Below are 14,474 nucleotides of genomic sequence, written 5' to 3' on the forward strand. Positions count from 1 at the left end.
AACTAAATATAATTCACATCAAAAACAGCATAAGCCTGCCATAGAATGGCAGAGATGATTCACTATGTTTGCCCAGTGACTACTTGATTATTTGAGTTTATGTTTAGGCTTTAGCTCAGTTAGCTAGCATAGCCCTAAGTCACTCAGATGGCCTGGGTTGTTAACCAGTCGTTTTTATTTCCATCCCAGGTCTCAGCTTGAGTTGGAGACCCTCCACCATCTGCAGCAGTCAGGCCAGAGGAGGCAGACCCCGGCCCCAGCTGGAGGACTCTCAAGAAGGGTTGGGCCATCCGTCAGTCCCCTGCATAGTGGAGCACCAGGGTGGATCTCCCGAGAGCACCCATCAGACAGAAACCTCCAGATCTCCACCTCCATAGGGGGGCCAAGCTACCTCTCCTCCCCAGATTCGGTGCACCTAGCTGAGGCTCGGACATGGGACAACATGCCTCAGATCCAGAGCCTAACAGGCTGGATAGATAATCAGCTGGTTAAGACTGTGGTTCTGGAGAATCAGATCAGCCACTGGACCACTGTCGGTCGGTCTGGTAAGAAGAGCCACAGAAGTCCCAGAAACACCCAATGGGCTACAGTAGAGGGGCCCAGCTCCAGATATACCACTGCTTCTGGGGTGATGGAGGGCCATGGAGGGCCACACAGGGCTGTGGTGGAGGTTATGGTCCATGGGAGCCCGGAGACTGAGCCAGAAGAGGAGGGATTCCTAGGGACAGTCAGACAGTGCTGGGGTTGACACTGTATGTCGAGTCTAATGAATGAATGGATGAAATAATGAATTATCTTCATCAATATGCTATTCAAGAGGGATATTGTGAAAAAAATATGTTTAAATACTCTGTGTGGAGAGAATCAAGCTTAATTACAAGTATTCAGTAAGCCACTGCTTGTGTCACCATGTCTATTTTCAAAAACATTAAATAAACAATGTGCCCTGGTTGTAAAACAAATAAATAAATGGTGTGTAAAATACATTCTCAAATAAATGGTGTGCAGGATAGGGTGAGGGGAGCGCACACTGTTTCTTGAAAGAATGAACATTACAACATGGCTCACTGACTAACCAATATGTTTACAGGACAGTTGCATTGTTGCAGCAATCCAGAGACGTCCTTGCACAATAAATAAATAAACCTCTTCATGATCCTGTTGATATCAAAAGTACTAGTACAACTTTTTCTTGTTTTACTGTTCACTCACTGTTGAAAAACAGTAGTCTATTCAGTCCAATGACATTACAATAATTGGTAAACTATCCAATGGCACCCTCGAACGTCAGGATCCAGGAATTAAGTGGCGGTACGCAATTGGAGGAAAACCGACGATGACAGCCAATTAGAACGCGGCAAGTCAGACAAATTCAATTTCGGGAGGTGGGGAGCGTGATTTCTGAAGTCTTTCTAGTTTGTATGAAGCCACAAGCCAAAGATCAGTTTAACTTCACTTCAGGAATGATCAAGCGCTACGGAGATTTCTAATAATAGACCCATGTGATTATATTCATCAGTTACTAGCTTAAAGGGAGAAGTCTCACTCGTTACACGGTTAGCATCCCATTGGAAAACCTGACAATGAGAAAGATAGCGCTGCTGCTAATTGTCTTGCTTGGCGTTGCCCACTTTGCCACTGTTATCCAATGTGAAGAAGATGGTAAGTAGTTAGCTAACGTTAACTAGTAATGAATTAAGTTTGCCAGTTCGTGTACACGCTAGCTAGCTGGCTTCTTCTGTCGTTATAATTAGCCAGTCAGCTCGTATTCGCGAGCTAGTTGGGTGACTAGCTAGCTAATTATTAACTGCTGGCTAGCTTTTATAGAATGTTGTGCATACTCCGTAACGTTACAGCGTGGTTTTGTTTAGCTCTTATCATGACTAATTGCATAACATTGGGTCATTGGACATCCCATTTATTTAACCTTGTGAGGAAAGTGCCCCGACGCTGCACAAATGCTCAGTTTAAACGCAAATACACCCTGCACGCGATACAGTTTTGGAAAGATTAGGAACTTAACTGCTATAGGAATGACAAACATTTCTAATACTAAAGATACAATTACTGTACTCAGTGTAATCCATCCACCGGACAGGTGTGGTATATCAATACCAATACACAGGTGCACCTTGTGCTGGGGAAAATAAAAGGCCACTCTAAAATGTGCAGTTTTGTCACACAACACAATGCCACAGATGTCTCAAGTTGAGGGAGTGTGCGATTTGGCATGCTGACTGCAGGAATTTCACGAGAGCTGTTGCCAGATAATTTAATGTTAATTTCGCTTCAATAAGCCGCTTCCAACATTTTAGAGAATTTGGCAGTATGTCCAAACTGCAGAACATGTGTAACCATGCCAGCCCAGGACTACAGCTGGCTTCTTCATGTGTGGGATCGTCTGGCAAGCAACCCGGACAGCTGATACAACTGTGGGTTTGCACAACCAAAGAATTTCTGCACAAACTGTCAAACAGTCTCAGGGAAGCTCATCTACGTGCTCGTCGTCCTCACCTAACTGACTTCAGTGGGCAAATGCTCACCTTCGATGGCCAATGGCATGCTGGAGAAGTGTGCTTTTCACAGATGAATCACGGTTTCAACTGTAATGGGCAGAATGCAGACGGCGTGTATGGTGTTGTGTGGGTGAGAAGGTTGCTGATGTTGTGAACAGAGTGTCCCACGGTGGGGTTATGGTATGGGCAGGCATAAGCAATGGACAACAAACAGTTGCATTTTATCAATGGAAATTTGAGTGCACAGATACTGTGAGATCCTGAAATGGTCACACCAGATACTGACTGGTTTTATGATCCACCATACAATTTTTTAAAGGGATCTGTGACCAACAGATCTGTGAAATCCATAGATTGGGGCCTAATGAATTTATTTCAATTTGCAGTTCATACAGTAGAAGGAACTCAAACTCAAAATCTTAGAAATTGTTGCATGTTGCATTTATTTTTGTTCATTGTATGTTCCATGCTTTCAGCTGAGAACCCAAATGGTGGGCCTGCTGTAAGCTCCCCTGGGTTTGAGAACTAGGTTTTGTTGCAACGCAAACCCAACTGCGCTGTCCTGACTTGTTGCTAGATGTTCTGTTGATTTCAGTGTTATCAATGATGTTTGCAGATGTAGCAGAAGTCGATGAGGTTGATGACAGTGACGATGAAGAGGATGAAGATGATGGAACAGAGGTGAAGGATGAGAACGGAGTGTTGGTCCTGACCGACAACAACTTTGACACGTTCATGGAGGGCAAGGACACTGTGCTGGTAGAGTTCTATGCCCCATGGTAAGTTTGCGTAAAGGGAGAGTTGACAATAAGAAGTCAATATTTGTCAGTCATTGGCGACGTGTCCATCCACATCTGTTGTGCAGCTCTTGGTAGCCGAAAATGAGGTGTGAAAACCGGAAGGCCTTCATCTCAAATGCATGGGATATATGCACCATTGAAATCATTTCCCCCTTGATTGGCACTTCTCTAATCTGTTCTCCTCCCCTCTCCCAGGTGTGGCCACTGTAAGCAGTTTGCTTCTGAGTATGAGAAGATCGCCCAGAGTCTGAAAGAGAATGACCCCCCTATCCCTGTGGCCAAGGTGGATGCGACGAAGTCCAGTTCCTTAGCAAGTAGATTTGAGGTGTCGGGATATCCCACCTTCAAGATCATGAAGAAGGGGGAGCCTGTGGAGTATGATGGTGCCAAGAATGAGCAGGGTAGGACAACCACTAACAAGACTGAGCTGGTAGCCTGGCTGTCTCTGTTTCAATATTTGACTACGCTAGTACATCTTGGCCTTGTTTGACTAAAGCGGAAACAGACTGGTACACAGGCTACTATCTTAGTTTCATTTTTAGTAGCATTGGTAATGTTATAACTGTGGTTGTGTTTCAGCCATTGTGGCTCAAGTGAAGGAGGTGGCCCAGCCAGACTGGAAGCCCCCTCCTGAGGCAACCCTGGTGCTGACCAAGGACAGCTTTGACGATGTGGTCAACAACGCTGACATCATCCTGGTGGAGTTCTACGCCCCATGGTCAGTCAATCCACCTCCAGACAACGTTTAGGATGCATCTCAATGATCTAGTCACTTCATGTCCTTGTCTCCTCTTCACCTGCACTGGTCTGACGCATGAAATATATCACTTTGTGTTTTCTGTCTAGTAAAGGAGTGGAGGTGATAAAATAGCTTTATATGAAGCTTCATGACTGTTCCTGCCTAACGAAGCGTTATGGTGCTGTTTTAACTGTCCCTCCAGGTGTGGCCACTGTAAGCAGCTGGCTCCAGAGTATGAGAAGGCAGCCAAGGACCTGAGCCAGCGCTCTCCTCCCATCCCCCTGGCCAAGGTAGACGCCACCCAGGAGAAGGACATTGCCATCCGTTTCGGGGTGTCGGGGTACCCCACCCTCAAGATCTTCAGGAAGGGGAAGGCCTTCGACTACAACGGACCCAGAGAGAAGAGTGGTATGTCCACACTTCAGACTTTCAGACACTCCCCAATAACTAAATATATCTGCTAACATTATGGATTTTAGGACGTGTACCATTGTAATGATATAGCCAAGTGTTCTAACTATTCTGTGTTCTCTCTGTGTAGGAATTGTTGACTATATGAGCGAGCAGGCAGGGCCTCCCTCCAAGCAGGTGCAGATGGTGAAACAGGTGTCAGAGTTTATCAAAGATGGTGACGATGCTGTCATAGTGGGTGTGTTTTCCTCGGAGCAGGATACGACCTACGACCTCTACCTAGAGGCCTGTAAGTATTCAATAATTTTTATTAACAATGCTTTGGTGTACAGTGCAGGGTGCACACAAGGTGCGTCAAGTACTTGAATTTGGTACTGGAACACCTTGAAAATCTGACATTGTCATGCTCTGATCCGGTGGAAAAGTAATAGAATAGGCCTACCTGATCACTTCTTATCCCTTGCACAAATAGCCTACAGCTATGTCAGTCCAGAGCTCACTGGTACAGGAAACTCTGAGGGCCCAGAATATTCTATACAATATTGCAAGTTTGCTAGCACCAGCTTCACGCTGGACCTAGTTGATACAATGTTTAAAGTTCCTTGTAGACAGGCCATGCGTAGCCAATGTGATTCATAGGATATTTATTTTTATCAGGATATTTTCTACCGGCAGGCTACACTGTTTATATTTGTTGGCTTTCTGGAGGCTATTTTTACAATAGTTACTTTTAGAATTTTGATTAACCACATGATGATTTTCAGATACGAAGACGGTATTACACACTGCTCAAAAAAATAAAGGGAACACTAAAATAACACATCCTAGATCTGAATGAATGAAATATTCTTATTAAATACTTTTTTCTTTACAAAGTTGAATGTGCTGACAACAAAATCACACAAATTATCAATGGAAATCAAATTTATCGACCCATGGAGGTCTGGATTTGGAGTCTCACTCAAAATTAGTGGAAAACCACACTACAGGCTGATCCAACTTTAATGTAATGTCCTTAAAACAAGTCAAAATGAGGCTCAGTAGTGTGTGTGGCCTCCACGTGCCTGTATGACCTCCCTACAACGCCTGGGCATGTTCCTGATGAGGTGGCGGATGGTCTCCTGAGGGATCTCCTCCCAGACCTGGACTAAAGCTTCCGCCAACTCCTGGACAAAAGCATCTGCCAACTCCTGGACAGTCTGTGGTGCAACGTGGCGTTGGTGGATGGAGCGAGACATGATGTCCCAGATGTGCTCAATTGGATTCAGGTCTGGGGAACGGGCGGGACAGTCCATAGCATCGATGCCTTCCTCTTGCAGGAACTGCTGACACACTCCAGCCATATGAGGTCTAGCATTGTCTTGCATTAGGAGGAACCCAGAGCCAACCGCACCAGCATATGGTCTCACAAGGGGTCTGAGGATCTCATTTCGGTACCTAATGGCAGTCAGGCTACCTCTGGCAAGCACATGGAGGGCTGTGCGGCCCCCCAAAGAAATGCCACTCCACAACTGACCCACCGCCAAACCGGTCATGCTGGAGGATGTTGCAGGCAGCAGAACGTTCTCCACAGCGTCTCCAGACTCTGTCACATCTGTCACATGTGCTCAGTGTGAACCTGCTTTCATCTGTGAAGAGCATAGGGTGCCAGTTGCGAATTTGCCAATCTTGGTGTTCTCTGGCAAATGCCAAACGTCCTGCATGGTGTTGGGCTGTAAGCACAACCCCCACCTGTGGACGTCGGGCCCTCATACCACCCTCATGGAGTCTGTTTCTGACCGTTTGAGCAGACACATGCACATTTGTGGCCTGCTGGAGGTCATTTTGCAGGTCTCTGGCAGTGCTCCTCCTGCTCCTCCTTGCACAAAGGCGGAGGTAGCGGTCCTGCTGCTGGGTTGTTGGCCTGTCTCCTGGTAGCGCCTCCATGCTCTGGACACTACGCTGACAGACACAGCAAACCTTCTTGCCACAGCTCGCATTGATGTGCCATCCTGGATGAGCTGCACTACCTGAGCCACTTGTGTGGGTTGTAGACTCCGTCTCATGCTACCACTAGAGTGAAAGCACCACCAGCATTCAAAAGTGACCAAAACATCAGCCAGGAAGCATAGGATCTGAGAAGTGGTCTGTGGTCACCACTTGCAGAACCACTCCTTTATTGGGGGTGTCTTGCTAATTGCCTATAATTTCCATCTGTTGTGTCTTCCATTTGCACAACAGCATGTGAAATTTATTGTCAATTAGTGTTGCTTCCTAAGTGGACAGTTTGATTTCACAGAAGTGTGATTGACTTGGAGTTGCATTGTGTTTAAGTGTTCCCTTTATTTTTTTGAGCATTGTATATGAAATGTAACTGTTACATGGGAATGTGCATATGACAATCATAACTGGCATGCAGTTTGGTAGAAATGGTAAGATAAATTGGTGTTCTAAATTGAAAAATTTGATGACCCCTGTAGCCATTACCTACTGGTAACTTCAGGAGCTTACTGGCAGAATCTGCCAAGGCCAGCTGGACGAGGTTCGGGGACAGTTATTTTTGTGTGTATATGTATGTATATATATATACACACATACATACAGTGCCTTGCGAAAGTATTCGGCCCCCTTGAACTTTGCGACCTTTTGCCACATTTCAGGCTTCAAACATAAAGAAATAAAACTGTATTTTTTTTGTGAAGAATCAACAACAAGTGGGACACAATCATGAAGTGGAACGACATTTATTGGATATTTCAAACCTTTTTAACAAATCAAAAACTAAAAAATTGGGCGTGCAAAATTATTCAGCCCCCTTAAGTTAATACTTTGTAGCGCCACCTTTTGCTGCGATTACAGCTGTAAGTCGCTTGGGGTATGTCTCTATCAGTTTTGCACATCGAGAGACTGACATTTTTTCCCCATTCCTCCTTGCAAAACAGCTCGAGCTCAGTGAGGTTGGATGGAGAGCATTTGTGAACAGCAGTTTTCAGTTCTTTCCACAGATTCTCAATTGGATTCAGGTCTGGACTTTGACTTGGCCATTCTAACACCTGGATATGTTTAATTTTTGAACCATTCCATTGTAGATTTTGGATCATTGTCTTGTTGGAAGACAAATCTCCGTCCCAGTCTCAGGTCTTTTGCAGACTCCATCAGGTTCTTCCAGAATGGTCCTGTATTTGGCTCCATCTTCCCATCAATTTTAACCATCTTCCCTGTCCCTGAAAAGCAGGCCCAAACCATGATGCTGCCACCACCATGTTTGACAGTGGGGATGGTGTGTTCAGCTGTGTTGCTTTTACGCCAAACATAACGTTTTGCATTGTTGCCAAAAAGTTCAATTTTGGTTTCATCTGACCAGAGCACCTTCTACATGTTTGGTGTGTCTCCCAGGTGGCTTGTGGCAAACTTTAAACGACATATTTTATGGATATCTTTAAGAAATGGCTTTCTTCTTGCCACTCTTCCATAAAGGCCAGATTTGTGCAATATACGACTGATTGTTGTCCTATGGACAGAGTCTCCCACCTCAGCTGTAGATCTCTGCAGTTCATCCAGAGTGATCATGGGCCTCTTGGCTGCATCTCTGATCAGTCTTCTCCTTGTATGAGCTGAAAGTTTAGAGGGACGGCCAGGTCTTGGTAGATTTGCAGTGGTTTGATACTCCTTCCATTTCAATATTATCGCTTGCACAGTGCTCCTTGGGATGTTTAAAGCTTGGGAAATCTTTTTGTATCCAAATCCGGCTTTAAACTTCTTCACAACAGTATCTCGGACCTGCCTGGTGTGTTCCTTGTTCTTCATGATGCTCTCTGCGCTTTTAACGGACCTCTGAGACTATCACAGTGCAGGTGCATTTATACGGAGACTTGATTACACACAGGTGGATTGTATTTATCATCATTAGTCATTTAGGTCAACATTGGATCATTCAGAGATCCTCACTGAACTTCTGGAGAGTTTGCTGCACTGAAAGTAAAGGGGCTGAATAATTTTGCACGCCCAATTTTTCAGTTTTTGATTTGTTAAAAAAGTTTGAAATATCCAATAAATGTCGTTCCACTTCATGATTGTGTCCCACTTGTTGTTGATTCTTCACAAAAAAATAGTTTTATATCTTTGTTTGAAGCCTGAAATGTGGCAAAAGGTCGCAAAGTTCAAGGGGGCCAAATACTTCGCAAGGCACTGTATATACACCATTCTTCTGTTTAGGCTATCTTGATCTCTTGCTCCCTGTCATTTGTCTTGATTATTTAATCAGTGTGCTTAAAGCATAAGATGAGCTCAGTAGCCTACCTACAGTATAGATTTTCTTCAAACGTAGGGTGTGTCTATATAGGGAACTCCACATTTTAATATTTGTTTATTTATGTTTTTGTCTGGGACAGCCCTACAAAACAACATTGAGTAGAACTTGTAAGGTTCCCCAGAAGGTTGTGGCGATGAACTTTTAAAAATTGATGGTCCTTGAAAATAAATACTTGCCACGGTCTGTACAAACCCTTAGTGACTACACATAGCATGCTATATGTTTAGTATTGAGGGTGTATAAGAAATTCCTGCGCTCCTGGTGAGGCTTTCTAAAGGGGATCAATAGTGATTGTACTGTGTTCCCCTCCTATCTGTCCTCCCAGGTCATGTTCTTAGAGAGGACTTCAAGTTCCTCCATACCTTCAGTTCAGACTTGGCCAAGCTCCTCAATGCCTCCCCCGGCCAGGTCGTTATGGTGCAGCCTGAGAAGTTCAGGTCCAAGTATGAGAAAGCTTCACACACGCTCACCATCAAAGTAAGTCTGTCCACAAGGTGTGTTTGTCTAACCTCAAGTAGACTTCAATGAAGCATGCTCTCCTGACCTAAGAAAATGCTGAAATTATTTGTGCATGTTTTAATGTATGATCTCATAACCTGGCCTCTCTCCTTTTCAGGACTCCACAGAGGTGTCTGAGGTGCAGGACTTTTTTAAGAAACACATCCTGCCACTGGTGGGTCACAGGAAACAGAGCAACGATGCTAAACGCTACACTAAGAGACCGCTGGTCGTTGTCTACTACGGTGTGGACTTCGGCTTCGACTTCAGGAAAGGCAAGTGTCGTCAACCCCTTATTTCCTAGATTGTGAATATTGTCTAAAGCTGCATAGCTTCCATAATACCTTTCTTGACATGCTGAAGAGCTGGAACAAAAGCCTGCACTACCAGTAGCTCTCCTCCAGGACTGGCGGTTGGACGACCTTGGCGGTGTTAATTGCAGCTCATCTCATGCATCGTGTCTGATAACTCCTATTTCTGTTCTAGCCACCCAATTCTGGAGGAGCAAGGTTCTGGAGGTGGCCAAGGATTTCCCGGAATACACCTTTGCAATCGCTGACGAGGAGGACTATTCAGATGAGCTGAAGAGCCTGGGGCTCAGCGACAGCGGGGAGGAAGTCAATGTGGGGATTCTGGCAGATGGTGGCAAGAAGTTTGCCATGGAGCCTGAGGAGTTTGACTCTGAGGTGCTGAGGGAATTCATCATGGCCTTTAAGAAAGGTGAGCTTTACAGCAATTGTTATAAAATGTCACGACTTTAAACCACAAGATGTTGTATTGAGTTACATATTAACCTTGAGTACCTTGTCTGCAGCCAGCCAAATATCATCCGTATGTGACAGGTCTTTGCCAATGTTGTGTAATGGACTATACATTAGTGTCCATTGGTCACCATGTGTGTCCATTCTTGTCTCTCCCTCTCTGTAGGCAAACTGAAGCCCGTCATCAAATCCCAGCCGGTGCCCAAGAACAACAAAGGCCCTGTGAAGGTAGTGGTTGGAAAGACCTTTGACGACATTGTCATGGATACCAAGAAAGACGTCCTGATCGAGTTCTACGCCCCGTGGTGCGGTCACTGCAAGAAGCTGGACCCTGACTACACCGCCCTGGGCAAAAAATACAAGAACGAGAAGAACCTGGTCATTGCCAAAATGGATGCCACGGCTAATGACGTGCCTCACGACAGCTATAAAACAGAGGGCTTCCCTACCATCTACTTTGCACCTAGCAACAGCAAGCAGAGCCCAATCAAATTTGAGGGTGGGGATAGAACCATAGAAGGATTTAGTAAGTTCTTGGAACAGCACGCCACACAGTTATCACAGAGCAAAGATGAACTTTAATCTCTTTCTGAGTAGCTAAGAACTTTAACCATGCCAGTGTAGAGACTACACATTCCAGGTGCCCTGGAGGAGCCGAGGGCAGACTGTCAATTCCAAATCAACCCTTCCTAGCCCCTACACCCTAGCCACCTATGTGCAAGATGGCGCTACCACCATATGTATCCAACCATCTCAGATCTCCACTAGGGCCTAGTGTTTAGGGGGTCGGAGTTCATTTTAGTGTCCCCACAGAGGGCTGTTACTGAGTTTCTCTAATGTACCACATGTAAAATCTTTCTGTTCAAATCAAGAGATTCTGCTTTTGTTTTCCATGTCTGAAAGCATGTAAGCACTGAGTTCTAAGCGTTTTCAAATAAAACATGAACTGTGTTGTGTGGGGTGCATAATTATTCTCCTTGTCAGCTGTACTGAGGATGGGTGAAAGCAAAATGAAGGAATGTCTGTCCTTTTATATAGGATGGGAGTATTCAACTCTACCCTACAAGGCCTTGAGCCTGCTGGTTTTCTGATCTACCTGAATTAATTGCACCCCTTCTAAATCATTCCCTGATTAGAGGTTATTATACTATTAAGATGAATTGTTTTTAGATCCACTTTACTACATTTTATTTCAAGTTTTATAAAAAAAAGCATTGTTTTCTATTTAGCTTTACTGTTGGACAGATGTGTGGGAGGCTAGGCTCCATGTATGTGTTGTATCAATTTTTGGGGATGTCCATTCCTGTAACTGGGGCATTTAATGCGTAAGGTGATGGGTCAGGTCATAGGTCAGGTTTAAAGGTAGACTGCGAGAATACCTAGATGCACGACAAACTAGTGAGTCAATCTCTGCAACAACCAGGAGGGTTGAGCTGTTTTGGTATCATAGTTGCTGTGTGGCACTTGCACATGTGCAGATACTCTGTGTGGCAGAGTGCAGTCTTGCATGTTCTCATCTCAATGGCTGCTTTCGACTGGATCACTTTGAAAGGTGGTGACCACCTATTTTGGGGATAAAATTGTCCAGGTTAACTGCATTAACCTTACAAAAATTGTGATAAAAAATTACGTTTTGACTGCAGTTGTCTACAGTTGCTCATCCTGCAGGGATTTCCTGCATTGTGTGAGGCTCCATTGTCAACCAATTTGTTTGACCCACACGAATGTGACCAAAGACATGACAAACAACCAATTTGCACGGTGTACAGTAGCTATATATTCATGTAATACGAGGTTCTCACTGATTGTACAATGTCCACATATTATGGTTTCAGATTGAGTATGTGTGATGAATGGTAACACTCATGTTTCCTTTAGGGAGTGGATGAAATTTACACAATAGTTACCTGATGGAAAATGGGGGAGGGTCATGTAATCCGTTAATCCCCGACCATAAATTACATGTAATCTGTAACATGTAAGGGATTACAAAAAAATGAACTAATCTGTTACGTTACCAGCAAAACTATTGTAATCCGATTAGATACTTTCAAAGAACAAGATTACTTTGAGGATTACTTTTAAATTCGGAACGCATGTGAGGAAAAAAATATCTTTGACTCTTCTGTTTTTTTCAATGACATTGAGAAAGGCAGAGCCCCACCTGTTTTGAGACCCACATTTTTTGCAAAAACATATAAATATATATTTTGGGGGGGTCTTGCCTGTTTTGCATGTTATTTTGGCATTAATACATGTCACATATCGGAAATGTTTGTGAACAATGTAAAAAATATATAATTGAGTTAATAACGCGGCATATAAACATGGTCTCTTTTTTTTGTTTTCTTGAGTAAGGAAGCGTGATAGGTTAATTGATCATTTGAGTCAATTGGAGGTGTACCTGTGGATGTACAGTGGGGCAAAAAAGTATTTAGTCAGCCACCAATTGTGCAAGTTCTCCCTCTTAAAAAGATGAGAGAGGCCTGTAATTTTTATCATAGGTACACTTCAACTATGACAGACAAAATGAGAAAAAAAATCCAGAAAATCACATTGTAGGATTTCTAATGAATTTATTTGCAAATTATGGTGGAAAATATGTATTTGCTCAATAACAAAAGTTTATCTCAATACTTTGTTATATACCCTTTGTTGGCAATGACAGAGGTCAAACGTTTTCTGTAAGTCTTCACAAGGTTTTCACACTCTGTTGCTGGTATTTTGGCCCATTCCTTGGCCCATGGATGTAAACTTCTGACCCACTAGGAATGTGATGAAAGAAATCCAATCTAAAATAAATCATTATCTCTACTATTATTCTGACATTTCACATTCTTAAAATACAGTGGTGATCCTAACTGACCTAAGACAGGGAATTTTTAGAGTTTAAATGTATTTGGTTAACGTGTATGTAAACTTCAACTGTACACTGCTCAAAAAAATAAAGGGAACACTTAAACAACACAATGTAACTCCAAGTCAATCACACTTCTGTGAAATCAAACTGTCCACTTAGGAAGCAACACTGATTGACAATAAATTTCACATGCTGTTGTGCAAATGGAATAGACAACAGGTGGAAATTATAGGCAATTAGCAAGACACCCCCAATAAAGGAGTGGTTCTGCAGGTGGTGACCACAGACCACTTCTCAGTTCCTATGCTTCCTGGCTGATGTTTTGGTCACTTTTGAATGCTGGCACTGCTTTCACTCTATTGGTAGCATGAGACGGAGTCTACAACCCACACAAGTGGCTCAGGTAGTGCAGCTCATCCAGGATGGCACATCAATGCGAGCTGTGGCAAGAAGGTTTGCTGTGTCTGTCAGCGTAGTGTCCAGAGCATGGAGGCGCTACCAGGAGACAGGCCAGTACATCAGGAGACATGGAGGAGGCCGTAGGAGGGCAACAACCCAGCAGCAGGACCGCTACCTCCACCTTTGTGCAAGGAGGAGCAGGAGGAGCACTGCCAGAGCCCTGCAAAATGACCTCCAGCAGGCCACAAATGTGCATGTGTCTGCTCAAACGGTCAGAAACAGACTCCATTAGGGTGGTATGAGGGCGGGACGTCTACAGGTGGGGGTTGTGCTTACAGCCCAACACCGTGCAGGACGTTTGGCATTTGCCAGAGAACACCAAGATTGGCAAATTCGCCACTGGCGCCCTGTGCTCTTCACAGATGAAAGCAGGTTCACACTGAGCACATGTGACAGACGTGACAGAGTCTGGAGACGCCGTGGAGAACGTTCTGCTGCCTGCAACATCCTCCAGCATGACCGGTTTGGCGGTGGGTCAGTCATGGTGTGGGGTGGCATTTCTTTGGGGGGCTGCACAGCCCTCCATGTGCTCGCCAGAGGTAGCCTGACTGCCATTAGGTACCGAGATGAGATCCTCAGACCCCTTGTGATACCATATGCTCATGCTCTAGACCTCATGTGACCTCATTGTCAGCAGTTCCTGCAAGAGGAAGGCATTGATGCTATGGACTGGCCCGCCCGTTCCCCAGACCTGAATCCAATTGAGCACATCTGGGACATCATGTCTCGCACCATCCACCAACGTCCCGTTGCACCACAGACTGTCCAGAAGTTGGCGGATGCTTTAGTCCAGATCTGGGAGGAGATCCCTCAGGAGACCATCCTCCACCTCATCAGGAGCATGCCCAGGCATTGTAGGGAGGTCATACAGGCACGTGGAGGCCACACACACACTACTGAGCCTCATTTTGACTTGTTTTAAGGACATTACATCAAAGTTGTAGTAGTGGCAACTCCAACATTCAGACATAATTTACAAAGGAAGCATTCATGTTTAGTGAGTCTCTTGATAAGTGTGTGAATTTGATATTTTTCCTGCACTGCTAAGCATTCAAATTGTAACTTAGTACTTTTGGATGTCAGGGAAAATGTATGGAGTAAAAAGTTACAATCCTTTTCTTTTGGAATATAGTGAAGTA

At 44.4% G+C, this 14,474-nt stretch overlaps 2 protein-coding genes across 2 annotated transcripts in view; both read left to right on the forward strand.

Annotated features, from left to right (window-relative positions):
- The window catches only part of pkd1l1 (polycystin 1 like 1, transient receptor potential channel interacting), a 37,871-nt gene extending 36,901 nt beyond the window's left edge, over nt 1–970 (forward strand). Inside the window, exon 56 of the mRNA XM_090189198.1 lies at nt 190–970. Within this exon, the coding sequence (XP_090045324.1) occupies nt 190–748 (559 nt within the window). The 3' untranslated portion in view covers nt 749–970. The remainder of the gene's footprint in view (nt 1–189) is intronic.
- A 229-nt stretch (nt 971–1,199) lies between these two features.
- pdia4 (protein disulfide isomerase family A, member 4) lies at nt 1,200–10,967 on the forward strand. Its single transcript, XM_021620393.3, has 10 exons — nt 1,200–1,662; nt 3,133–3,295; nt 3,512–3,717; nt 3,896–4,034; nt 4,258–4,463; nt 4,597–4,755; nt 9,083–9,234; nt 9,374–9,530; nt 9,742–9,975; nt 10,183–10,967. Exons 1-10 carry the CDS (start codon nt 1,584–1,586, stop codon nt 10,596–10,598), a joined length of 1,911 nt encoding a protein of 636 aa, XP_021476068.1. The 5' UTR covers nt 1,200–1,583; the 3' UTR covers nt 10,599–10,967.
- Nucleotides 10,968–14,474: the final 3,507 nt, after the last annotated feature.

This window comes from Oncorhynchus mykiss, chromosome 11 (assembly GCF_057628025.1).
Source record: "Oncorhynchus mykiss isolate SJ-2025 chromosome 11, ASM5762802v1, whole genome shotgun sequence".
Classification (NCBI taxonomy): domain Eukaryota; kingdom Metazoa; phylum Chordata; class Actinopteri; order Salmoniformes; family Salmonidae; genus Oncorhynchus; species Oncorhynchus mykiss.

What these genes read in the sequence shown, in the direction of transcription:
- pdia4 (XM_021620393.3), top strand. Translation starts at nt 1,584, where the DNA reads ATGAGAAAGATAGCGCTGCTGCTAATTGTCTTGCTTGGCGTTGCCCAC. An exon ending in GTGGAGTTCTACGCCCCATG is followed by an intron (nt 4,035 to 4,257) that starts GTCAGTCAATCC and finishes CTGTCCCTCCAG; the next exon opens with GTGTGGCCACTGTAAGCAGC. An exon ending in CACACACGCTCACCATCAAA is followed by an intron (nt 9,235 to 9,373) that starts GTAAGTCTGTCC and finishes TCTCCTTTTCAG; the next exon opens with GACTCCACAGAGGTGTCTGA.